Source organism: Xenopus tropicalis, chromosome 9 (assembly GCF_000004195.4).
Source record: "Xenopus tropicalis strain Nigerian chromosome 9, UCB_Xtro_10.0, whole genome shotgun sequence".
Taxonomy (NCBI): Eukaryota; Metazoa; Chordata; class Amphibia; order Anura; family Pipidae; genus Xenopus; species Xenopus tropicalis.
Window position 1 is genome coordinate 25,972,682 of NC_030685.2, and position 24,983 is coordinate 25,997,664.

The 24,983-nt window shown below is 41.4% G+C and overlaps 1 protein-coding gene across 2 annotated transcripts in view; it reads right to left on the reverse strand.

The window, feature by feature from the left end:
- Window positions 1-24,983, reverse strand: part of tecpr1 (tectonin beta-propeller repeat containing 1) — a 44,978-nt gene that overhangs the window by 12,674 nt on the left and 7,321 nt on the right. For both annotated transcript variants that reach the window (NM_001113816.1, XM_018097032.2), the window contains 18 exon segments: window positions 906-962; window positions 1,796-1,875; window positions 3,320-3,416; window positions 3,835-3,937; window positions 5,473-5,600; window positions 7,744-7,901; window positions 8,025-8,174; window positions 9,690-9,845; window positions 10,103-10,248; window positions 11,580-12,073; window positions 12,515-12,660; window positions 13,344-13,445; window positions 14,173-14,273; window positions 15,324-15,498; window positions 17,336-17,461; window positions 18,432-18,554; window positions 19,799-19,981; window positions 20,294-20,526. In NM_001113816.1, the coding sequence (NP_001107288.1) occupies window positions 906-962; window positions 1,796-1,875; window positions 3,320-3,416; window positions 3,835-3,937; window positions 5,473-5,600; window positions 7,744-7,901; window positions 8,025-8,174; window positions 9,690-9,845; window positions 10,103-10,248; window positions 11,580-12,073; window positions 12,515-12,660; window positions 13,344-13,445; window positions 14,173-14,273; window positions 15,324-15,498; window positions 17,336-17,461; window positions 18,432-18,554; window positions 19,799-19,981; window positions 20,294-20,518 (2,750 nt within the window). In that variant the 5' untranslated portion in view covers window positions 20,519-20,526.

The window sequence follows — 24,983 nt, forward strand, 5'->3', positions numbered from 1 at the left end:
CTACACACAGGTGAGCCTGAGACAACTAACTTTCCGGCAGGAATTAAGTCATCTAGATAGAAAATCTGTTTATCAGATCATTGGTGAGTGTAATCTGTCATTGGCCAGACAGACTGCGTGGCTTGCTGATTGCCAAAAGAACTGACTTGTGCTTTTACTGGCTGCTTAGTCCTACCACATGCTGCCTCTTGTTTGGCTGTCAGCTTCTATAGACCGATATGTTAATTGGTGGCTGCTTTATTGTATTTGGAGACTGCTTTAAGACACAGCATGAAATCACATTATTCTCACCGTATTTTGCTTTGCTTAGCAGGTGTATTTTGATAAATATTAGTTCTATTTATGTGCAAATAAGATTGGCAGAGGGTGTTATATTTCTGCTTGGGAAGTCATGAAGCTTGTTTGCCAAACACTACTCCATTTTGTATTGTTATTTCTTTTTTTCCCCTTACATTATAGTACCCGAACTGATCAAGCTTTATAGACTCCGCTTAAACAGGAATCCATACAATCATTTGTAGGTACCGTATTGTGCAAATGTTTCCCTGGTTAATGGAAAGGGTGCATGTTGCTTATTGGAAAGGCTGGGATTTCTACAGATAATGTCACAGCTCTCTGCAGACCCAGACTGGCAATCTAAGGATTCTAGCAAATGCCAGAGGGGCTGCTGTAAGATGCCACAGTCACGAATTAGTGGGCCAGTGGGGGGCCATTAGGGCCTCTGTGTACTTGAAATTCCAGGACCTATTTTGAATCCCATTCCAGACCTGGCTTTTTAGAATGGTGTTAGTCTCAATGCAACCTCACTAGGTATTCTATTTCATAGATCAATAGTATTAAATTACAGTTCATAACTGGGCCAGGTGCATATTATTCCACTGAGCCACTTTCTTGGAAGTAATTACCTGGCCCAGCGTCTCCGGCGAACAAAGTCCTTAATGGTCTTGTACCCATGATAGGATCTGAAATGAAAAATACACGGTGTGTCTTTGCATGCTGACCCCGCAAGTACAGCATATCCCTGCACTCTATTGTTTCACTTTTGTTGACCCAGCACTGTTGTTTTAGTCCATTTTGTGCCAATCTCAATAGATGCTTTGTTCCCTCCAATGACATTCAGGCTTTAAAGGCTTATTAAGCTGCATTTGGCTAGGGTTAAACCACACACTGCAAAGGCAGGCAACAAGTGTTTAAGGGTATAGTGACGCATTCCAGAGTTTTAAAGAAACATGCCAGTATCACTTTAAAAAGCTTATGTGTACTAATGCAATGTGCTAAAACTGACAATCCCCAGGCACCTTGTTACTTACCTGTGATGGCCAACTATGTGGTTTTAAATAATGGGTAACAAGATGGCACACGTTTGGCAGTTCTGGCATTCTGAATTTGATTCTTACTAGGACAGAGTGCCTGGACTTAATAGGGAACATTTACTATTCCCCCAGGCAAAAAAACAAAAGCCTCCCTTAGTTCTCTTGCGCTCTGTGCACAGATAGGAAGAAAATAAAAAATCCATCAAAAGTGTGCCCTGTGCTGCAAAACAGCCAAGTTACCTACTGTGACACTGTCCTGTCCAAGTGCTACATTCTCCATAATTATGGTGAGACTTTTCACCTCTAATCCTAGATGCTTGCACTGGGCTAAACCATGGCAGTGCCAACAGTCCTTTTCAAAGACAGTTCTAGGTAGCTAAGTTTCAAAACTTCCATGCCATCCTGAACAAAGTGGCTTATTTTTTCAAATATCAGCTGTACAAAGGAATGTACTGATGAACTTGAGGCTTTTTGGTACTCACGCTGGAAAATCTGCAGCAAACTGCCATCCTTCTCGGTCTGTTCCACTGGGAACATTAAAGTCTATATACCAGTCCGACACCTGCAGTCAGAGAACCAGAGCAAAGCTATGTACATCTCATTCATTGGCAAAGGGCACAAGTGTGTCATATTTACAAAAAAAGAACCAATTCTATTAGTCAGGGAGGCAATATTGTGATTGCAACTGCTTTGTTCTGCCTATAGCCTTCTGACCAGAAATGTCCTGTACTAAACCTTGGCTTTCTAGCAGCCAGTCAATGGGAATTGTTTCCAGGAACCTCTGAGGTGGTGCCATTTGCACAGATGTGAACTAGGTCATTTGGTTGTCAGACTATGGTATGTGGGCCTGTGTTGATGTAGCCAGAGGGAGGGAGGGAGGGAGGGAGGATTTACTTGTAAATAAATACAGGTGCACAGGGATATTATAAAATGCCCCATGCAATGTGAAACGTGCAAAAAAGAAGCCTTAGTTCGCCCATTTTTTCGCATTTTGATTTTTGATCAGGATCTTCCTGCGAAGAGCAGCACACCCATGGGTGCCCTTAGAATGAGAACTAAAAGCCACATTTTTATGTCCCTTAGTGCCCTTGCTCTTGTTCCCAGGGGCTTTGAAAATAAGCTGTAAATTCTTTGAATATTTGTTAAACCCAAAGCTGAAACTGTGTGGTCAGAAATTATACAGGAAGATCAGAGCCATAGTCATGGAACTCCCCTTTTTGCTGAATCCCATCTCATTTTCACACCATCGTTAATAGTAATGAATTGATTATTTTCACATTAGTTATCTTTTATTATCGTTTGCACTGTAAAAATTAAGTTGGCTGTACATGGCCGGAAAAAGCTACCCTTAAGGGGGCCACACACGAAACATCGTCAGATCCGCCACACACCGTTCAGGGCTGAAACAGCAGATAAGGAGGTAGAAACAATAGGATTTCTACCTCCTTCTGCCGATTCAGCCCTGACGGCAGATTTTGCTCAGGCGCCTTCTATGGCACCCGATCAAAATTTTCTAACCTGGCCGATCAGCGAGTCGACGGTCGACTCGCCGACATGCCATACACGCACCGAATATCGTACGAAACGAGGTTTCGTACGATATTATCGGTGCGTGTATGGCCAGCTTCAGCCTTTCCAACAGCCTGCTAACCAATATCTGCCAGAAAATCTGATAAATGTCTATTGTGCTGGACAAAAAATACTGCTGGGATTGCAGGATCTAGCACCCTCCCTTCTCCTCGATCCATAGACATTGCCATTGAAAGCCCCAGAAAGAGGGCCCTGGAGGAAATAAAAACACTACCAGTCCTCAGTGTGGCACCACCTGGGTAGGTGATTCAGGGCAGGGGGTGCTATCAGTTTCTGTAACATTGCCTCATAGGAGAAAGAATTAGACCTCTAGAGCCTGCCTTCTCCATAATGATAGAGGGGATAAAAATATGACTGAATAAGACTTAAATTGCTAAGAGGTTCCATAACTCTTTAGGCTGCTATACAAATCTTACCCATGTCCATTGTGGAGATGGAGGCTTTGTGTTGGTCTTTGTACACTCCTGTAAGCCTGAAGCATCACTCCACATGTATCTGTCTGTAGGCAGGCCTCTGCAGAAAAAAAGAGAGGGGCTTCCATTGGTTACCAGAAAATCACACATAGGTTAAAGGCGGCCATACACTGGCTGATACTCTTCGGACAGACATGGTATGAGTGGCCATATAAGAGTACTTACTATCGGATAATGAAGACCACTCCTCCTGTCCACGTTTTAACCTGCACCCTGGTTGCCTACAAACCCTTCCCTACTTAGGCTAGTATCAGTGAGCTGGGAGACCCAGTAACTTTGGTGCAGCATTAGCCAAGTGACATATTGCTTCAGTATGACTGGCTGCACTACATGGGGTGCCATTTTATTCAACTGGAAAATTCAATGTTCCTAAAACAGCTTGGTAAAACACAGTACATATTGCTAGCAGATGCACCGGGATAATCCCTGTGGTAGCTCAATATATAAAGCATACTTACGTGCTGCTGTATCCAGTGATGGGATTCCACCTCTGATTCTCGTAGATATACACACATTTTGTGTCAGTCTGTGGAAATATGTTGTCTGTGCTGCTAGCAATACCTTGGGATTACAAGGAAATAACAGAGCTTATTAAGAGAAATCATAGGGATGTCACAGTGGGGTTGAACGAAATGCAAAGGATCCAAATTGTGTTATGTGTTAAGGTGGCCATACACGAGCAGATCCGCTCGCTTGGCGATGTCGCCAAGCGAGCGGATCTTCCCCCGATATCCCCACCTACGGGTGGGCGATATCGGGGACCATTTAGGTAAAAAAAATAATAATCCGATCGTTTGGCCCTGGGGCCAGACGATCGGATTATGTGGGCGGCAATGGGGCAGTAGGATCGGGGACCGCATCAACGAGCCGATGCGGTCCCCGATCCGACCAGATTTTCTAACCTGGCCGATCGAGATCTGGCCAATTTCAGGCCAGATATCGGTCGGCCAGGCCGCTCTGCTCTCCCCATACACGGGCCGATTAGCTGCCGAATCGGTCCAAGGGACCGATATCGGCAGCTATAGTCGGCCCGTGTATGGCCACCTTTAGTGTTATGGACCCAGCAACCCAGTCTCCACCCTCCAACCCGAAATTATAAATATACACTGTAGCAGTGGTTTCCTGACTGTTTGGGTTCAAGCTCCCACTTTGATTTCCGATACATGATCAGACCCCCCCCCCCCCCCCCCCCCCCCCCACTGGAAGAAAACATAGTTACAAATGTATGAAAATACTTTGCAACACACATCAATTAAAAAATATGCATTTTTCATGATTTTAATGTACAAGTATGGGACCTGTTATCCAGAATTCTCGGGACCTGGGGTTTTCTGGATAAGGGATCTTTCTGTAATTTGGATCCCCATAACTTGAGTTTGTTAAAAATCATTTAAATATTGAATAAACCCAATTGGATTGTTTTGCCTCCAATAAGAATTAATTATATTTTAGTTGGGATCAAGTACAGGTACTGTTTTATTATTACAGAAAAAAGGAAATAATTTTTAAAAATTATAATGGTTTGCTTATAGTGGACTCTAAGGGAGTTGGCCTTTCCTTAATTACAAACTTTCTGGATAACGAGTTTCCGGATAAGGGATCCCATACCTGTAATAATATGGTTTGGAACAGTTACCTAAGCCCGGCCCCATGTTCTCCTGCTGATCTGGATTTCTTTGAGACTCAAAAAAAATGAAACAGTAGTCGACTGTCCTCAGCCTGCATCCTCCCAATCCCACAATTCCCTGCACATGTGATGTCAATAAGGAAAAGAACCTCACAGTGAAATGCATTGTGGGTTATGTAGTTCCTGCATGCTGTCTGTAAGCTGTGGAAAAGTTGTTACAAATAGTAACATCAATATTTTAGTACCTCCTCCCCTGCCAGGATTTCAAATGATGCAGAAAGAGAAGAACTGTTCTGCAGCTGGATTTCAGCATATATAAATGGTATTTCTGTATTGTGTGAGGCTCAATTTTGGTTTGGAAAACGTAGTCCCCCTTTAAAATTGGCCATTCAGTCCCACAGCTTGGAAACCACAGCATTAAGGGTATAAAAGACATATTCACAACATATGCACAACAACCAGTTGTTACCTGGAAAGAAACCCCCGCCATAACCGCCAGTATAAACCCATGCTGTATGGTCATATCCGAGCCCCCACACAACTCCATTGCTGCTGCTCTCCACCATCCTGAGGTGTCCCCCAATCTGACGCCAGAACCTGAAATAATGGCATTTGTGGGTTTTGTGCTAAAATATCATTAAACTGGTCATGTTAATTCTACAGCACAGCAGAAATGCTCTGTCAGCTTGCGAAATCACTAAAGGCGAGGGAGTGAGTTGGAAGATATGTGTTCTGACTGGCCAAGGATGTAGACCCTTACAGTATCAATTACTGTGTCTTAAATGATGTTCCAGAGGACCCGGTTCTCATTTGCTTGAGTACTTTGATTTAACAAGTGACTATTTGACCACAGGGTTAATCCAGTGGTCTACAAATACAATGGAACTGGCCTCCATATTGGATTGGATCTGATTTAGTCAGAGTATCATAATAATTAGTAGTAGATGTTCAGAGTATTCTTGTGTAAGAAAACATTGTGTAAACATTGATACTCATGTGGCTGCCCTATACCTAATATTGGCCCAAAAAGCTGCAGTCTTTCCTTGCTTTCTGGCAGGGATTTTAGATGAACAAACAGGGTTATGGCAATAGTCTCACAAGACCCATAGATCCTTTTTCTGGAAGGCTCATGTAAAATATTGCTGGCTGGAAAAAGAGGAAAATGGCTTTGGAGACAAAGTCATTCCAAGGGAATGGTGCATGAATAAGACACATATGCCCATACTTGTGAATCAAATCACATCATCATGAAGGACAGAAGTGAAAATAATAATTGCCTAGAATACTATTGAAACACAGACGTGCAACCAGTAAACATAAAACTTGCGTAAGGCGGAAGGATTATAATACATACGTTAGGGTCATGGTGTATACGATGCATTTTGTTTCACCCTATCACTGCAACTGAAAATGCCTCACGTGACCATTGCTCTGCTATTGATGCCAGCCATGGCACTGCCAAGTGACTTGTAAGGCTGCTGACAGTAGAAAATAACCAGCAATGATATACATGTTTCTCATACTGTTTAGAAATACCCAGTTCCTTCCAGATGCACTTCTGTTCTCCCGGCCACCTGAAATGTCAGGCCCAGTGCTGCCGCCCTCACCCGGGGGATAGGATCACTGGTATAGAAAGAGTTGTACTCTCAGCACTAAAAAAGCACTTTCCAGTTAAAATGAAGTGAAAATCTAGCTCTCAAGTTATGTGGCAAAGAGCTGCTTCTTGGATTATTTCTTGACAAGTGTTCTGGCTCCAAAAAACAATATGAGGTTTCTTTAGCATCATGCCAAGTAAAGATTTACACTCCTGGGATGTGAACTGCAAAGAAATTCTGTAACCTCCTGCATGGCACCCATGCTGCGGGTGCTGCCCTGGTGATTACCATGCACCACAGCTGTGGCACTGTCGTTCTGGGTCCTGAGAGGACTCTTTCCGGTGAAGAAGGCAGATTGCTAGGATCTCCAGCACATTGATAAGAAGTGATGACTACAAAGAAAAGCCATTTGCCCTGAGCCATAAGGCCCTGTCAAACTACATCCAGTTCCAAAGACTGGAATCCTTAGTTAGGAGGGCCCACCGCAGCCACCAAGCCATTAGCTTCTCCTAGAATGAGGAATGGCAATTGGGGAGGTCTCTGTGTTCTACTTGCTGAGGATGTTAAATGTTAAAGTGGATGAGTGTGAAATCGAACAAACTTAACCTTATCTATGCCAGAGGCCCTAGAGCCCAGGTCTTGCATGTAGGTCTTAAGGAGAGTCTCTAGTAAAGAGTTTAGTCATTCAGACCAACAGATTCCAACTTTGTCCAGAGTGACAGTGGTATGGCAGAGTTAGGTTTCAAACACTGTGCCATTTCATTTGCTGAGTGGGCTTCAGGCATAACTTCTTGAAGTTGATGATCCAGCCATGCCATGGCAAAGTCTGTATCGCCTTAGACAGAATGGAGAGGTCAGGTGGAAAGAGTGGGCTTTGATGAGCAGATCGTCCAAGTAGGGGGTGATCGGTACTCCCTGGGCACAGATGAGAGCCATCACTAGGGCCAGGACCTTTGTAAAGACTCAGGGAGCAGTTATGACGCTGAAAGGTAAGGCGACAAACTGGAGATGATCTCCCTGGGTGATGGGTCATGTAGTGATCAGCGACAAAAAAAGAACAGCCAACAGCACAGAAAGTAAAGGCATGCTATGCAACTGAAAATTAGCGTGTTGTGAGAAATGATTCCAAAGAGAAAAGTACTTACATCTGGTCACATGACCTGCCGTTAGAGAGAGACTCGAGATCTGCTTTGGGTTCACTGACAAAGATGTCCCCTTTACATGTAACGGACCAGATAGCTTGACTGGAGGGGGCGCCCTGTAACTTTCTGCTCTCATAGCAGGACATACTTAGTAGAACAAGCTGCAATTAAAATCAGTTTGATCAGAGAGAAGTGTAAGGTGCCAAGTGTCATAAGGCTGACCTAACTATAAATAAGAATGATATATAACTACTACATTCATTCTCCTCCTGTCATTTCCTTACCCAGTCATGCATTTCCTGCTCCGTGGCAGCTGCCAGCCGAATTGGCCATCTTTGTTTGGTCTTTTCTGGAGTGTAGATGGCAAAGGAGTGTTTAGCTTCATTTGCAACAGGCACTAAAATGGTCACTTCATTCAGAAATATATGTATGTACTGGAATGAGAACCAGAGTTTTGTTCAACATGACATAAATACTGTAATAATGATGGCAGAATTGCATTCATAAAGCCCCTGGGATTTTAGCAGCTATGCTCTCTCTACACTGGAAGGGGTAAGTGCACCCTGAGGCATCTCACAATTAGGGTTACCACCTTTCCTCAATCTTTATACCGGTCAGATCCGGGGCAGGGCACGTGACTTTAGGGGCAGAGCTGTAATGTAAATGGGGGAGGGCGTGATTTTGGTGGGCTGCATATAAGGGGAATTAGTGAGTGGGGCAGGCTAGAAAGGGAGCTGGGACAGGGGAATGGAGGTGGATCGGAGGTGGGATGGGGGCAGGCCAGGGTGGAGGACAAGTTATTACAAAATTAACGGCAACTACTGCCAGTAAATGTATAATACCAGACCTGACCCTGGCTGGTATTTTATTGGCTAGGCCAGTGAAATACCAGCCAGGTGGCAACCCTACTAACAAACCATAGGGATCTAGTGATAAGTTTGTTATCCTCTATGGCCCTGCTCACTTTCACTATCTGTACTTTTCTATTTGATTTAGCTGGTCCAGTTATGGAATGATATTAACCTGCTATTCTTATACTGATTACTATGCAAAATAAGTGACAATATGCAATTATAAACAATACAATTAGTAATACATTTATTAGACGTAAAGAGGTAAATAAGTTATCTTTACCAGCATGAACAGTCCAGACACAAAAGGCACAAGGTAGCACTAATATATTTGTCTACTGATATAATTTCCTAGATTTGAGAGATTTTACAGAACACTGCCGCCTAGTGATGAGAATAAAAATTGAAGAACAGTGTGAACAAACTTTTGCCTTGTGCATAATAAGGAACATGGGCTATAATATAACTTCAGTCAGTGAGCAGGGCTGGGTTACATCAAGAATCTATGGGGGTGAGGCTTAACCTTGCACTGGGAGAAAGAGAGAGAGTAAATCAGTCATGGATTTTGTAAAATTATAGATGAGGCCAAAGGATGCATTCTATCCCTGTTCCACTGTATGCTATGTAAAGACGATTCTTCTAATTAGTTGGGATTTGCTATTTAAAATACACTAGGTGGCAGCATTTTGTTATCTTTTTTTTTCTGCTTGAACTAAAGCAGAGTAAAGCAAAACCTCAAATCATATACTCCATTCCATTGGTTTTTGGCTACATTTTGTAAGTTTTTAAAGGTGAAGTTTAGTTCACAAACAAAAATATAAAAGTGCATAATACTTGACAATAAAATAAAACTACTTAATAATCTTCATTACCTGACCTGGCTGATAAAAGGGAAGATGGCAGCCGTATACAGTAGCAGGTAAAGCTGGTTTGATGCTGACATCAGTCTAATAGTGCATTCCCATCAGCATATCTAGTGGGGCTCTCAGACCCTGCCCTTCCATAGAGACAGCAGCTCTGGGGCTTAAAAAATGTGCTGTAGGGAAGACGCACTGGCTTAGGAAACGCAGAATAAAGTCCAGTTTACTTTGTGCTCACCTTCTTCTCCTCACCATGAGTGTAGTATACAAAGAGAATGCTGTCTCGGGAGCCATCAGTGCCTGTGAGCTGTTCAAGAGCCACACGGACATCAATCCACTTGTTTGGTTTCCAGTCCCGGTACCACTGCAGAGCTCCAGTCTTAACCCATACGGACTGAAAGTAAAATTAAAAAATAAAAAGTACTGCAGCAGCTACTGTACTGGCAAGGTGTCAGCTACAAAGAGATTTCTTTGCCTATTGCAAAGAAAGGTTTGCGTTTTTTTGATGAACTGTGCACAATTCAGGGTGCAATTTACAGGCCCCACTGGGACATGAGAGGTCTGGAATTAACATGTGCCTTTGTTAGGTATTACTGCCAGGGTTCCCTTACAGAAGCCAGACACAAGATAGTAGAGAGGCGGCGAGTGTACCTGTTCTACAGCTTGCTCATAGTGCCGGAAACTGTCAAGTTCTCGTTTGGAGCGCTCGCTGAGCTGGTCAAATATCTGCTTCCGCCAGGCTGCAGTGTGGGCCGGAGTGATGGACAAAGAGAGTGACTGCATGGAGGCAGATAAACCTGCAGCATTAACAGAGACAAGAAACAGGTAGATGGTTAGAAGGAGAATCACAAAATGAAAATTATAAAGGGGACCTTTCACCCACACATAAAAAGATGTAAAATAAAAGTCTTTGCAAATTAAACATGAAAACCAATTTCTTTTTTTTTTATTAAACCAAATCAGTTATATAATACCTGCCCCGTCTCTATACCTGAGGTTTAGAGACAGAGCAGGTAATATATAACTGACAGCTAAGATTTTTTCATTACAATTACTTTCACTTTCCAATCAGCACTTCCTACATGTCACCTAGATAGTGTATACTCAAGATTCAGGGGTTATCCAAAATGTGCTTTAATAACATAGTCCACAAAATGGTGCCTGCCTGCTTGCTGTAATTGTGAATCCCCAGACTGAAGGAAACAAGGCGATATACAAGTAACATAGTGTAAGTTAAGTTCATTTTGCTCAACTAACATGATAGAAGAAGATTTGGAATTTTTTGTTAGGGTGACAGGTCCCCTTTAACTTGCTAAACTAGCTCTCTCTTGTTTGTAGTTGGTGAATATTTATAATAAATATCCTGGGCGGTAACTGATAGCAAGCAGTTTCACTTTCATTCCTGCAGAAGAATAATGAAAGTAAAAAGCTCATTGCTGACTTGTTGCTATGGGTTACTACATGGGGCAGATCTACCCAGTATTACAAGTGCAGCCCAGCATGTTTTGAGAATAAACCCCTTTGGTGTAATAGCACACTGGGTGCTTTCGGGCATGTCTTGAGTACCATTTTTTAAGCAGCCAAAAAAACAAAATATCCCCCAAAGTGCCCAGTTACACTGAGACTAATTGTCTAGATCTGTTGGGCAGTGTAAATATTAATAAGTATATAATCATTTATATGAAAACCTTGGGAGTGTAAATTGCACTTAACCAGTATAACTTTAATGAACTAGCACATGTAGAACAAAGTAAAGGGTAGACCGCTGTCTATCTAAATGGGAAGTCTACATTTATTTATGGATGGTAAATTATTGTTAAAAAAGATTCCACCACCTCTTTCTATCTTTCCTTCTACTCTTTCCTACCCTTATTTATTTTTTTTTGTTGTTTATAAAAATCAATAAAGAAAATCTTTCAAAAAAAGTTTAAAAGGATTAATAGCTATAGGCATGTGCTTCTGTGGTTTATCTTTTGAAAAATAGTTGGCAGTCATGTAGATGTCTATAAAGAATGTCTTGACACAGGAGACCAATAGTTCACCCACCCAATCATATGTATAAAAGGAAATACAGAGAAAAGTGATATTCTCTTCCAAAGAACTTTAATCAGATTATATATAATATTACCTGTCTGTAGCGTAAACCACTTCAGAGGCGTATGGGACTCAACAAGGCAGCCACCCCCAGATACCCAAGTCCACAAAGGATGTGTTTCACACACAAAGGACTCCTCTTCTCCTGCAGTGAATATTCCAAGCGTAGACAATCCAGTCATATCACCTGAAGCTCTGGCTGGATTAATACGTGCTTCCAACAAGTCAATGCTTGTCCATTTAGGGGCTCCAGCCTTTGGCACAGGGCCCGCTGAGTGGGCAGAGTCTTCACCACTGTCTTTAGAGAGACTAGATCCTGCTTTTTGTTGGCCATCAAGCTCTAAAACTGCACTTAGTTCCTCATCCTTGGGCTCATCCTGCTGACTGGGGCCCACATCAGCTGGTTCGGATGAATCAGAAGAGTTTTCCTGCACAGCAGACTGTTCGGGTTCTGAAGAGCTCTCTATGTCAGAAGGGATTGGCGAATCGGAATGCTCCTTGATTTCATCTCCGAAAAAACAGCCGGCACTAAATAAACCAGACACAGACCGTAGTATATTAGCACACAGTGAAGACAATTTGACATTTGCGCAGACCACGAGTCAAGTTCAGGCAACTGTTTGCCCACAAGGTTCTAATAAGCTCCCATATGCATCTATCCTTAGTGTCTATACCTCAGATTTAGCGAACATTTTTTTTAAAATGTACCATCTTTCTTGGATTAGGTATTAAGCCCCTTTTTGTAAAGGCAAAGCTAAACCAATCTTGAATAAGTATTTTGTTTTTTTCCACAATGGATTAATGCTTACTGCTTTTTGTTTGCTATGGGTTAGGGGTAGTGGCTTAAACCTTTTTTTATTCTAGTAAATGTATCATTATTCAGTGGAAAATATTGTGGACTGATTGCATGATATTATAGGGGGTCATCAAGATTAAACTGCTGTTAAGATATTGAATGCAGTTTATTACCTGAGAAGGCTATTTGGACTTTCTGAGTTTGACCTTTCATTTCCCCTGGGAACCACTATGGATTTCCAAGCTTTCCCACTTAGTTCACTTGGAGTGACGCCCTGTCGAAAATAAACCGCACGATCCTCATATCCAACTCCAAACACCTGTAACCAAGGTAAAACACAGGTTATGCATTACATGAGAGGGGCACAATTTTGCATAATCACCTTGTCATGGTCCTTATACTCATGTTTTTGGGTACCTATGGTACAATAAAGGGCAGGCAAAGTTGTGAGCATACCTCTGGTCTAGTATCAATGAACTAGCATTAGCCACTTGTGCTGAAAACTGCTAATTCCAGTATGTTACTGGTATGTGCCAAATTACAGTACAACATAGATGGAACCAGTCGTTATATTCCTTGTTCAAGACATTCTACTTATCTGCCTATTAAAAGGCAGGTCCAGTTGCCAATAAAACTGTGCTATTTTCTACAGCAGTGTTCTTCAGAATTGTTCAAGCCCAATAGTGGTCCAACATTTGGTCAAAAACCCTCCTTACTTCCACACAAGGATATAGATCTATGATAACTTCATTGTATCAGTTATTGCGCTCCAACATGAAGGGCAGCTAATAAGTGTTAATCCCTAATCTTACTCAAACTAGAATTGGGTTGGGTTTCAAGGAATATCTAAAAGAGAAAATGCCATCTTAACTGGCTTTCAGGTTTAGCTGAGTTTGCTTTATTGTCACAAGAGAGCTGTAATATTACTGAGAGTGTAAAACTGGCCTGCAGAATGTAACACAGAAATAAATACATAATAAAATGATACATGACATTACCTACCTGGTCATTTAGTCCAACATCCACCATTGCCATTTCTCCCACCATCTCTATCCAGCCAGTGCCACATGGGTTATGGGAGTTTACTCCACGCCTAAACCATACCTGGAGGGTTATAAAAGAAGTGCCAACATCATTAGTTCCTTTACTCTTATATCCATTAGATGAGCCACATCATACTTGGTTTTCTTTCTCATCGTTCATTCCATATCTGCCTGCCTTCTGCTCTGCAACTCCTTTTTGCTCTGTTATAATCCTGCTGTGTGCCTTCATCTATCTATTCCTCTTGTATGATGGAATATCAGGTCTGATATCAGGTCTGGAATTTCAGGGTACCTACATTTACAATATGTGCTGCTGAGCTTGCATACTATTTGTTTTATAAACAAAATGATAATATAAGTATATCTGTATGTAGAAATGTTTGGGCACCAAATGGAAACCAAAAGAGATGACGCTAGAGGACGTAAGTGACAAAGAAAGAGGTGAGGTGAAGATATACAGATCAAAACATTAAAAGGGTACAGGAATGGCATGTGGGACCCAGAAAGGGATACAAAGCTGGCACAGAAAGGGAAGACATAGAATGGGACACAGGAAGGTAAAAAAGGACAGAATAGGATGGGACAGAAGAAAAGAAAGAAAGACAGGCATAGGATGGGACAGAGGAAGCTAAAGAAGGACAGACATAGGATGGGGCACAGGAAGGTAAAGAAGGAAGAACATAGGATGGGACAAAGTAAGTTAAATAATTACAGATATAGGAGGAAGGATAATGAGGCAAGAAATGGGATAAAGGAATTAGATAGAACCTGTGAGTATGTGCTTTTACCTTCCGATCCTTGGTCACTGCCCACACCACATTCACTCCAACAGACACATGCATTATGCCATTCTCAGGAGTTGGTGCTTCAACGATGGTCCACGAACTTCCTGTAATACGGATATGATATATTTAAGTAGTGCAACGTGGCACAACATATTCATGCCCATAAGCAAGTGCTGGCTCTAAGCAGACTCTGTTTCAGAGCTCTCAAAATTTTACCAACAAAGCATTGGGAACAAGGATAGTTAAATAAATATACAACTCCTGTGTTACAACTACATTTAAATAAAATATTGTGTACTTCACCAAAGCCATCTCTGTTGCCTATGGTATCCAGCTGCACTGTGTCTGAAATGCATCATTAATGAGCTTATAGTAAATGGACCTGAAAGCTGTAGTAGTAGGATCAAACTTTAATCTCTTATAATAAGTCTCATTTGGAAGTAACATCTTGGTTACATATAAGACGAGTGGCCACCTTGCTGGTTTAATGACTACTTTATTCCAGTTTTGAATTTCTTTTCATACTAATGTTATCCTTCAGTTATAATGGTGGGTCCAAAATCAGGTAATTTGTCACGCATGAATAACAAACTAAATATCTGTATGGCAGGGCAAATGTTTTTATAGGGTATGCATTTACACTTCAATTTGATTGACTTTCCAATCTCAGTCTGTCCACTGGCAAAGTATTCTTCCAAAGTAAGTTGATAACAAAAGAGAAAATAAAGTTTCCTTTCCTTTGCCGGCCTGTGGGATCTGTGAGTGCCTACTGTACATCTGTAACACCTTCATTATTAAACTCAGAATCAGGAATCTCAGATTCAGTTACCATCTGGTTCTTAAAGTCACATATCAATTGCATAAAGCAATCTGTCATAATGGTCTCTCATCATTATATCTGTATGCAGGGGATACCTGCAGGGAGTATTTGTCTCAGGTAAGAAGACTACCATGAGTGCTAAGCCTTCTTCCAGTTCCCCACTATTCTAGTTTATTTTAATACTCTATGGAGAAATTTTAGACTGTTATCCTTGTTGTTCATATCCCCTTGTATTAAAAACAGATAGAAAGAAAACATCAAAGCCTTATGGGTAATATATTCTATGGTGTGGTTGCACTGCACAACAAATGCACTGAGGCTTTCAAGATCTTACCCTTTGGGTTATTCCTGTTGATACCTTCTCTCACCATGGCTTGGCCTTCCCAAAGGGAAGCCCACAGAAGGTCATTAGGGCCACAGCTGATCTGTATGACCTCACTGGGAGTCTCTAATTCAGTCCAGGATGAACCCTCTGGGATGTTTTGGCAGACATCCTCTCGGTACCAAACCTGCCAGAAAAATGAGAGTATCAAGTAACCCAGCACAACAACAACCTACTCTAGTATAGCATATAATAAGGAAATGGTCTGGTTTAATCACAGCAATGTACCTGCTCATAAGATTCTGCATTATTCATTCACCTATTGCTTGGCACATCATGGGCACATAATGGCAGATAATGGCACATCATGGGCATTCAAAATAGCTTAAGTAAAGTCCAGAAAGTTCTTTTTTAAAGGGATACTGTCGTGATTTTTATGGTGTACTTTTTATTTCTAGATTACACTGTTTACATAGCAAATAATTCCCTCTACCATTTAAAATGTTATTCTTGAACCAACAAATGTATTTTTTTTAGCTGTAATATTGGTGAGTAGGCGCCATCTCAGTGCATTGTGCCTGAGTCTGAGCTTTCAGAAGGAGCCAGCGCTACACATTAGAACTGCTTTCAGATATCCTATTGTTTCTCCTACTCCCATGTAACTGGAGGAGTCCCAAGCCAGGCTTGGATTTCTTACTATTGAGTGCTATTCTGATACCTACTGGGAGCTGCTATCTTGCTCCCTTCCCATTGTTCTGCTGGTTGGCTGCTGGGAGGGGGTGATATCACTCCAATTTGCAGCTCAGCAGTAAAGTGTGACTGAAGTTTATCAGAGCACAGGTCACATGGCTGTGGCACCCTGGGAAATGAAGAATATGGCTAGCACTATATTAAATTTCAAAATTAAATATAAAATAATTCTGCTTGTGCTTTTGAAAAACAGATTTCAATGTCGGATTCTGCTGGAGAAGCTCTATTAACTGATGCGTTTTAAAAAAAACAAACAAAAAACAAAACATGTTTTCCCATGACAGTATTTCTTTAAGGGGGAAGTTCAATTTTAAGGGGAAAGGTGGTTTGTCTGGCCTTCCAGTTAAGGCAGTTCAGCAAACCACAAACATCCCAGCAACCACTGAAGAAGGTTCCTCAGAATTCAATCACAAAAATGAGCTGCATTAGATATTGTGATACAAAAGGGTTAATTTAAGTATAAAACTTCACATACCACCTGGCAATTACAAAGCAATAACCACGTCAACTTTTTAGTGCATCAATGTGGCCTCAAAAAGTGGTATTTGCAGTGTGGCTTGTAACACCAGAAACAGTCCTGTGATTTATGGAGGTGCAAAATACAAATAAGGTCTGGAAGTAAATCCTCCTAAGGGCAGGTGCTAATCCCAGGGTTCCTTTGGGTCTGGGCAGCCTGCACCCCCTTCAAAATATGTATTGACATCCAAATACAGAATTTGGATGTTTCCAATTTTGTTTCCATTTGCACTTTGTGTGCACCTGTGTTTGTAACTAAACCCTATAATGTGATGTAACAATTCAAGTACCATGGCATTATTACCAGGGATGCACCGAATCCAGAATTCAGTTTGGGATACAGCTGAACCCAAGCCTTTTTCAGCAGGATTTGGCTAAATCCAAGAGCCTGGCTAAACCGAATCCAAACGCTACAAAGCGTTACAGATTAGCAGCGCATCAATTCTTTGGCTCAGAGCACCTATTTATGGCCCCAGGAAAGGATTCAGCCGAATCCTGTGTAAAGGAATGGGGATTTGGCCAAATCCCAAAAAGTATGATCAGGTCCATCCCTTCTGAACAGTGACAAGCTCTGGGGGCTTCTAGCCAGTCAAGATAATTGTAATAAAACCAAGCACTACAGCCCAGAGATAGCATGGGTGCTTATTCTGTCTTGATATACTTTCCCTGAACTATTTCTGAGGTACATAAATCCATGTATTACAGAATCTGAAAAGCCAGGCTTATATATAGATATATTGTATGGAGTGTGCACCTACCTTTCCTTGTAAAGATGCTGCCCACACCGACAGACATCCCACAGGCTCATCTGTAATTTCCCAACCTCCAACTGTAATGTCATTGAAAGGATCCGGCAACTTCTTGTTATCCTCATGTGATGGAATCTAGCGCACAAAAAAACTTACAATCTCAGACCCTGCCCTAGGCATTAGACCTCAGCCCACCCCTAAGCCGTTAACTGGCGTAAGTGCAGAAGGACCTACTCCATTGTGGACGCTAAGGTATTCTCTGCTCCACTGCTGGACTTATCTGGCAAGTATCCAGCAACACGGGGGGGGGGGGGGGGGGTTCCTGGCACATTTATATTTACCATATAAGCACCCGAGGGCTGCCCCCCTAAAGCTGCTGCCCTAGGCACGGTTCCATGAGTGCACAGAAGTCCCAGTGTAGGTGGGGTAAAAGACACAGAAACAGTTTCTTTTTCTCCCCTAATGCTGCATTGTACTGTTTTCAAAATACCCCACTTGCTTGAATTTAATAATAGACATTGAAGATTGTCATGCCAACTGAACATAATACTGCTTATTGTGGTATCACACATGCTCTGGCAATCCTTACTCACAGTCCAGTTTTAACCTCAGAAAAAATTAGAATTCATTTTAAAAATGTTTGTGTCTACATATTGAAATATCCTTGTTTCCTGGTGTACATAGGGGAGAAAATTACAAACAGCGCCTGTTTCATGTACCTTGAGGCTCACTGTCATTGCAGCACTGCTGGGGTTTAAGTGAGACTTGGGTACCCCTGAAATTACAGAATTAAACTGCCCTGTGGGGATTAATATATGGGCAGGCATTTATTGTGTATAGCTTATGCATTAATGCAGTTTGGTTCTGTGTTAAAGAAGGTGTCCTAAATGACATATAATAATCACAACTAATATATACAGTAAATAGACTGGAATTCTTCAGATAGGATTTTATTTGCATTTGGGGCATGGGGGATCTTTGTTGTACTTGGTATAACCTACAAATGGGAAAATAGGCTGCTCTATAATTGCAGTTGTAAGGCCAAAAAACAGATTACTGGGAATCACAGTCCACCTCCCTGCAACCCAAGAACATAGGTTCTCACCTTGGCCCAAGTGTTTCTGGACTTGTATTTTCTGTATCGGATCCATCTCCGCCGGCGAACGCAGGAGTTCCACTTTTTATCCTTGGTGTACGTTGCAGGGAAATCTATAGCATAGGTCCAGCCCTGGAAACACAGAAAAAGGTTTGCTTCTTTGATGTGAAAACTGCAAAGATTATCAGTAACTTGATATATTGCTCATTTATTGCTATATTACATGCCATAGTATTCAGACTATGGTCCCAGCAGCCTCATATTGTAATGCCCCTAACCACAGTGCATTAGTGCAGAGGTCTTAAGTGGTGCACTCACAAGCATATGTGCCCCTATATTTCAAGAGATACACTATAATATCCTTTCTGCTATCTCAATTGAGATTTTAATAATGTCTGTATTTCAAAATATGTGCAACACAGCAATTTATTATTGACTATGCTAGTTCATCTTCTACCAATGTCTATGGGGAAAGCATAAACCAGAGATAAGCAGCAAAATGTTGGCTCTCACTAATATGTATAATGTGTTGCCATTTAGATTAGAAGAATTCCCCATTCATTGTGTTCAAGTCCATCACATAAAAACTAAGAAAGAGGATGTTCAACCAAAGAGAAGCAAAAATGTGCAAAACTGCATATGTCCAGTCAAATAGTAATTCAGCTGTTACTAATTCAAGTGGAAAGTAGCTCTTAGCTACCAGCAAATTGTAAAATTAAAATAGACAAGATATAAGAAGCCTGTATTGAGGTTAATAGAAAACGATAACAATTAGCTTACCATCGGTCAGGCAATTAAAAAGTATTAATATGTATATCATTATTAATATTTATATCATATTTTTAATTCACGTATATTGCAAAGGCGCTTGAAATTATGTTTTCTTTTCAAAAAGCTTATGTTGTGTTTGGGTGGACTTCCCCTTTAAAAAGGGAGGCTTCTATAAAATACTGCTATTTTGAAAGGGGTCTTTACCCTGGGGGTGCAAATGCAGGAGTGCTAAGGGATGCAAGAGTGCAGAATGCAAAAAAAAGGCTTGATGCATCCTATGCTTGCACTTGTACATGAGGCTTGGAGACTTGCAGGAGCAAGGGAATGTCCCGGTGAGCATTGTGCCTACCAGCTCTATGCCAGTCATCTTGCTTTTGTCTAGCACAGGATGATTATAGTGAGACGCAGGCCCACATCGTAAGTAAGTCAGGTTTCTTCCTGTGTGCCATTATACAAGCAGGCAGCCAGGAGCGACTGCCAGGACTCTTGGGCCCTATACACCCACCTGCCCTTGCTCCTCATCCACCTGAAGACCTGCCCCCATTCCATCCAAACTCTGCCCCCATTAGCAGGAATCCCTGCCCTTTTTGTGGCAGTCCACTTACCCCTTTTTCTGTGGGCTCTCCACCAATATTCTCATCCACATACCAATCAGACTCCCACTCCCAGTGGGGAGAGGGGAGCATAAAGCTCTCCAGTTGCTGGTGCCGTAACCCTGTGACATCGCTCCACTGCCAGCGGTCACTGGGCAGAAGTTTCTCACAGTATCCGTCCACTGGATTCCAGCGCTGTAATAATGGGAGGGTGAAGGTCAACCAATTGTTGGAGCCCAAGAACAATGTGATATGGTACGAATAGTTTTTGTGGCCAGCATTGATGCTAAGAAGATCATTTATTAATGTAAAACGATACCCCCATATTGAATAAACAACTGATAGTTTATATCATATTGGTGTAACCCCAAAATGAATAAGTTGTTCAAAAATATAAGAAATGTACCAACCCCAGGATATAGGAACAAGGGGATGGCACTGCAGAACTATAGAAATTCTGCCACTATTCCCCTATCCATGACAGATGTGTTCAGTGAGTGCTCATACCTGATTCTCATAGGTTTCTTCTTGATACCGAATGGGAAGATCACTGGCATGGACATAAAGATATATCTGATGGTTGCAGCCGACCCCCCAGCAACACGATCGTACTGCGGATACCCGCTTGAACTCTACGTGCCCATTCTTGCACGGTGCCCACTGCTGCCCATCTGTCGACAAAGTGAAAACTTTCCCAAAAATATCAGTTGCCCACAGCACGGTGCTTGGCATCCTAGGGTCTGAAAACAAAATAATGGTGATTGGGTGAGTGGATAAAGTTTCTCAGCAGTTACAGTTCCATTCATAGCTACAGACTTGTAACTTGTATCAGTCACAGTAGCTTATGGGGCAGTTCCCCTTCCACTTTTAACTTGACTCCTTGGGGATGCTAGCTAAAGGCTTTTTTTTAGGTTTTTTTTTAATCAGTTGCATTAATATTCTGCCTCTTTCCAGTTTAGAGTTTACAATGCTGTGTGGTTGTTTGGGTAACTGATCCCAGTAACAATTGTAATTGTCACTATGTATTGATTATCTTTATTTGTTCCCTCCCCCTGCTATTCATCTTCCAGTTTAAAAAAACCAAACAAACCTCTGCCTGTTTGCTGGGACCCCGGCAAGCAGATAGGTATTAACAGTCCTAGTCTGTGACCAAAAAATATATTTGGTGAATAATGGCATAATGTACCCCCTGTTGGAAAACATAGAAATAATATAAGAGACCAAGGAGCTTCATGACCATACCATACATGTAATGGAACGCCAAGGTGACTTCTAATATCCTCATATTTTACAACAGGGGGTGCAATATTAATTATAATACACAAGTTTCAGTGAGTCATATGACAAAAAAGACATCACTAAGCACCCATTATAACTGGTGACATCACTAAGATACAATTATAAGGATATAATTTAGAGGATATTCATGGCTCTTGTGTATTATATATATTATATGTAATGAAGAATAATAATTGCCAGTTGCCTTGGAATACTGCACCCTACTTCACAGTAGAAGTTAATATTGACATGAGATACCCCTTTTATCTGTCCCTACACCGATCCGAAAACTTTTTTTTTTTTAATTGATCTGGAATGCTCCACGTTAGGACTGCACAACAAAAAAACTACTTTCTGCTACAAGAACACCCATTTTTATACATAATGAAATGCTTTCTCCTATTTGCTCTTCATTTTTAGCAGTTTCCCTCTGGGAAACCAACTGGCCATAATTTTCTATACCATTATATACTCTCCGGGTAGGATAAAGTCCTTCTACCCAATGGATTGACAGAGGCAATCTATAAAACTGGCAAGGCTAGGCCCACAGTAAGGGGATTATTGCCCAGTCTGGCCACCCAAATAGTGGCAGATTCAATAATTTGGCACTTGGGCCAACAATTATGTCACACTGGAGGGCCAGAACAGAACCACATGCTTGAAAATGTACCCACTGCCCTATGTGGCCCTTAGCAGGAAAGGAGGCATAACCAATGTGAGTCCTGATTAGATGTCAAGAAGAAAACCCAATCAATATGGCTGCTAACTTGGACAAATGTCCTTCTGCCTGTGTACAGGCAGGCATAGCATTTTGACATGGCATCCATTATGCAGCCACGTAAGGAGATAAATAGAGTGTTGAATGTAATGGATACATGCGTCTCAGTAAAACTCACTGCACCAGCTGGACTGTGGGCACTGGGAATTTTGCAGACAGCTAAGAAAAGTTCAGCTGAGTCCATAGCAGAAAAAAACAAATGTTTGCTTTCACAATTCTAACTACACAATCTAGAACTGCTGATTGGTTGCTATGGCTGTCTGCACTGGGATAAAGTTCCCCAGTGTTTCCGCATCACCATCAGTAAGACTATCACTCTCTCGGCACTGTGTTTAAAAATCCAGATTTCAGGGGCTGATTTACAAACAGCTGCTGAATTACAAATGTGCAGTTATCAACAGCAACCAATCAGTCATTTCGTAACAATCTGGTACTAACAGTTATTTAAGTGCTTTGTAACCCACGCCATTGCCTGATTCCATACCTATATGTAATAAATGAACAAATATATAATTAATTTGCACTCAGCCAAGATAATGATCAATTCAGTTCATCAGAACATTATAAGGAGTTAATACAATTCTAATTACCCCACTACCAACCCATCAGCAAGTAGTATTTACTGAACCCATTTAAAAGCAGACATCTAATTTGTTGCTATGGGTTACTAGACCTGGCCCAAACGTTTTTTTTTTTTTTAAACATCATCCCAATAGAGTTTTAAAAATGGCTGTATCTATAAACAATCACTATATTCAAAGATCAGGGCTGTCCAAATGAAGGCCCACACCCTACAATTCTTTTATAGCCCCCAGCCTGCCCAAAGGTTCAGGACTTCTTTGTATGACTTTTTTTTTTTTATTATGTGTAGTGGTTGTGGGTGCACTGGCCTAGAATATTAAAGGGCTACTATATAACCTAGCTCCATTTCTAAATCCGTCTATGAATTTGGTTCATGGACACATTTATGGGGTTATGTAAGAAATGGCGCTATGTTTCCCATAGCAACCAATCAGCAGGTAGCATTTGCTGGTCACTTGTTTAAAAGTAAACATTTTATTGGTTGCTATGAAGTTACTGCACTTGGGCAAACTTAGAATAAAACTTAAGAGTTTATTGTATAATTATTTTCTTTTTGTGTCTCCCGTAGCAACTGTGAATGTATCATTTACTCACTTGCAGTTTACCCTTGTCTGAAATGGATTAAGAAGGGCACCCACTTTAAGTCCTACTCATCCAACAATATCTGACTGTTTTTTGGCAAGATATCGGTCTTCCTGGCCATCTCATGGGATGTCTAATGTCCCAACTAGGTTTGGAGGGACAGTAAGTGGCCTGTATATAGGCTGTTTGGTTGCATACTACTATTGTTGTTATTATTATTTATATAGAGCCACTATATTCCGCAGTGCTTGTTAATATACATCATTCACAACAAATCCTGCCCCAGTGAAGCTTAAATGGGATGAAAAGGGGGATACGGTAAGAATCCCTTTGCCAACTTTGTATAAGACTTTTTTTTAACCTATCAAGAGATATCCACTCCGTACCCCTGGCTATGATGATTCTGAGTGAAAGTAGTTGCTGGTTGTTCTATCAGTGCTGGGGAGCCCATTGGTGACAAGTATATATGGCATATACAGTGGTGTGAAAAACTATTTGCCCCCTTCCTGATTTCTTATTCTTTTGCATGTTTGTCACACTTAAATGTTTCTGCTCATCAAAAACCGTTAACTATTAGTCAAAGATAACATAATTGAACACAAAATGCAGTTTTTAAATGAAGGTTTACGTTATTAAGGGAGAAAAAAAACTCCAAATCTACATGGCCCTGTGTGAAAAAGTGATTGCCCCCCTTGTTAAAAAATAACTTAACTGTGGTTTATCAATTTCAATATCAATTTCTGTAGTCACCCCCAGGCCTGATTACTGCCACACCTGTTTCAATCAAGAAATCACTTAAATAGGAGCTACCTGACACAGAGAAGTAGACCAAAAGCACATCAAAAGCTAGACATCATGCCAAGATCCAAAGAAATTGAGGAACAAATGAGAACAAAAGTAATTGAGATCTATCAGTCTGGTAAAGGTTATAAAGCCATTTCTAAAGCTTTGGGACTCCAGCGAACCACAGTGAGAGCCATTATCCACAAATGGCAAAAACATGGAACAGTGGTGAACCTTCCCAGGAGTGGCCGGCCGACCAAAATTACCCCAAGAGCGCAGAGACAACTCATCCGAGAGACCACAAAAGACCCCAGGACAACATCTAAAGAACTGCAGGCCTCACTTGCCTCAATTAAGGTCAGTGTTCACGACTCCACCATAAGAAAGAGACTGGGCAAAAACGGCCTGCATGGCAGATTTCCAAGGCGCAAACCACTTTTAAGCAAAAAGAACATTATGGCTCGTCTCAATTTTGCTAAAAAACATCTCAATGATTGCCAAGACTTTTGGGAAAATATCTTGTGGACCGACGAGACAAAAGTTGAACTTTTTGGAAGGTGCGTGTCCCATTACATCTGGCGTAAAAGTAACACTGCATTTCAGAAAAAGAACATCATACCAACAGTAAAATATGGTGGTGGTAGTGTGATGGTCTGGGGTTGTTTTGCTGCTTCAGGACCTGGAAGGCTTGCTGTGATAGATGGAACCATGAATTCTACTGTCTACCAAAAAATCCTGAAGGAGAATGTCCGGCCATCTGTTCGTCAACTCAAGCTGAAGCGATCTTGGGTGCTGCAGCAGGACAATGACCCAAAACATACCAGCAAATCCACCTCTGAATGGCTGAAGAAAAACAAAATGAAGACTTTGGAGTGGCCTAGTCAAAGTCCTGACCTGAATCCTATTGAGATGTTGTGGCATGACCTTAAAAAGGCGGTTCATGCTAGAAAACCCTCAAATAAAGCTGAATTACAACAATTCTGCAAAGATGAGTGGGCCAAAATTCCTCCAGAGCGCTGTAAAAGACTCGTTGCAAGTTATCGCAAATGCTTGATTGCAGTTATTGCTGCTAAGGGTGGCCCAACCAGTTATTAGGTTCAGGGGGCAATTACTTTTTCACACAGGGCCATGTAGGTTTGGATTGTTTTTCTCCCTAAATAATAAAAACCCTCATTTAAAAACTGCATTTTGTGT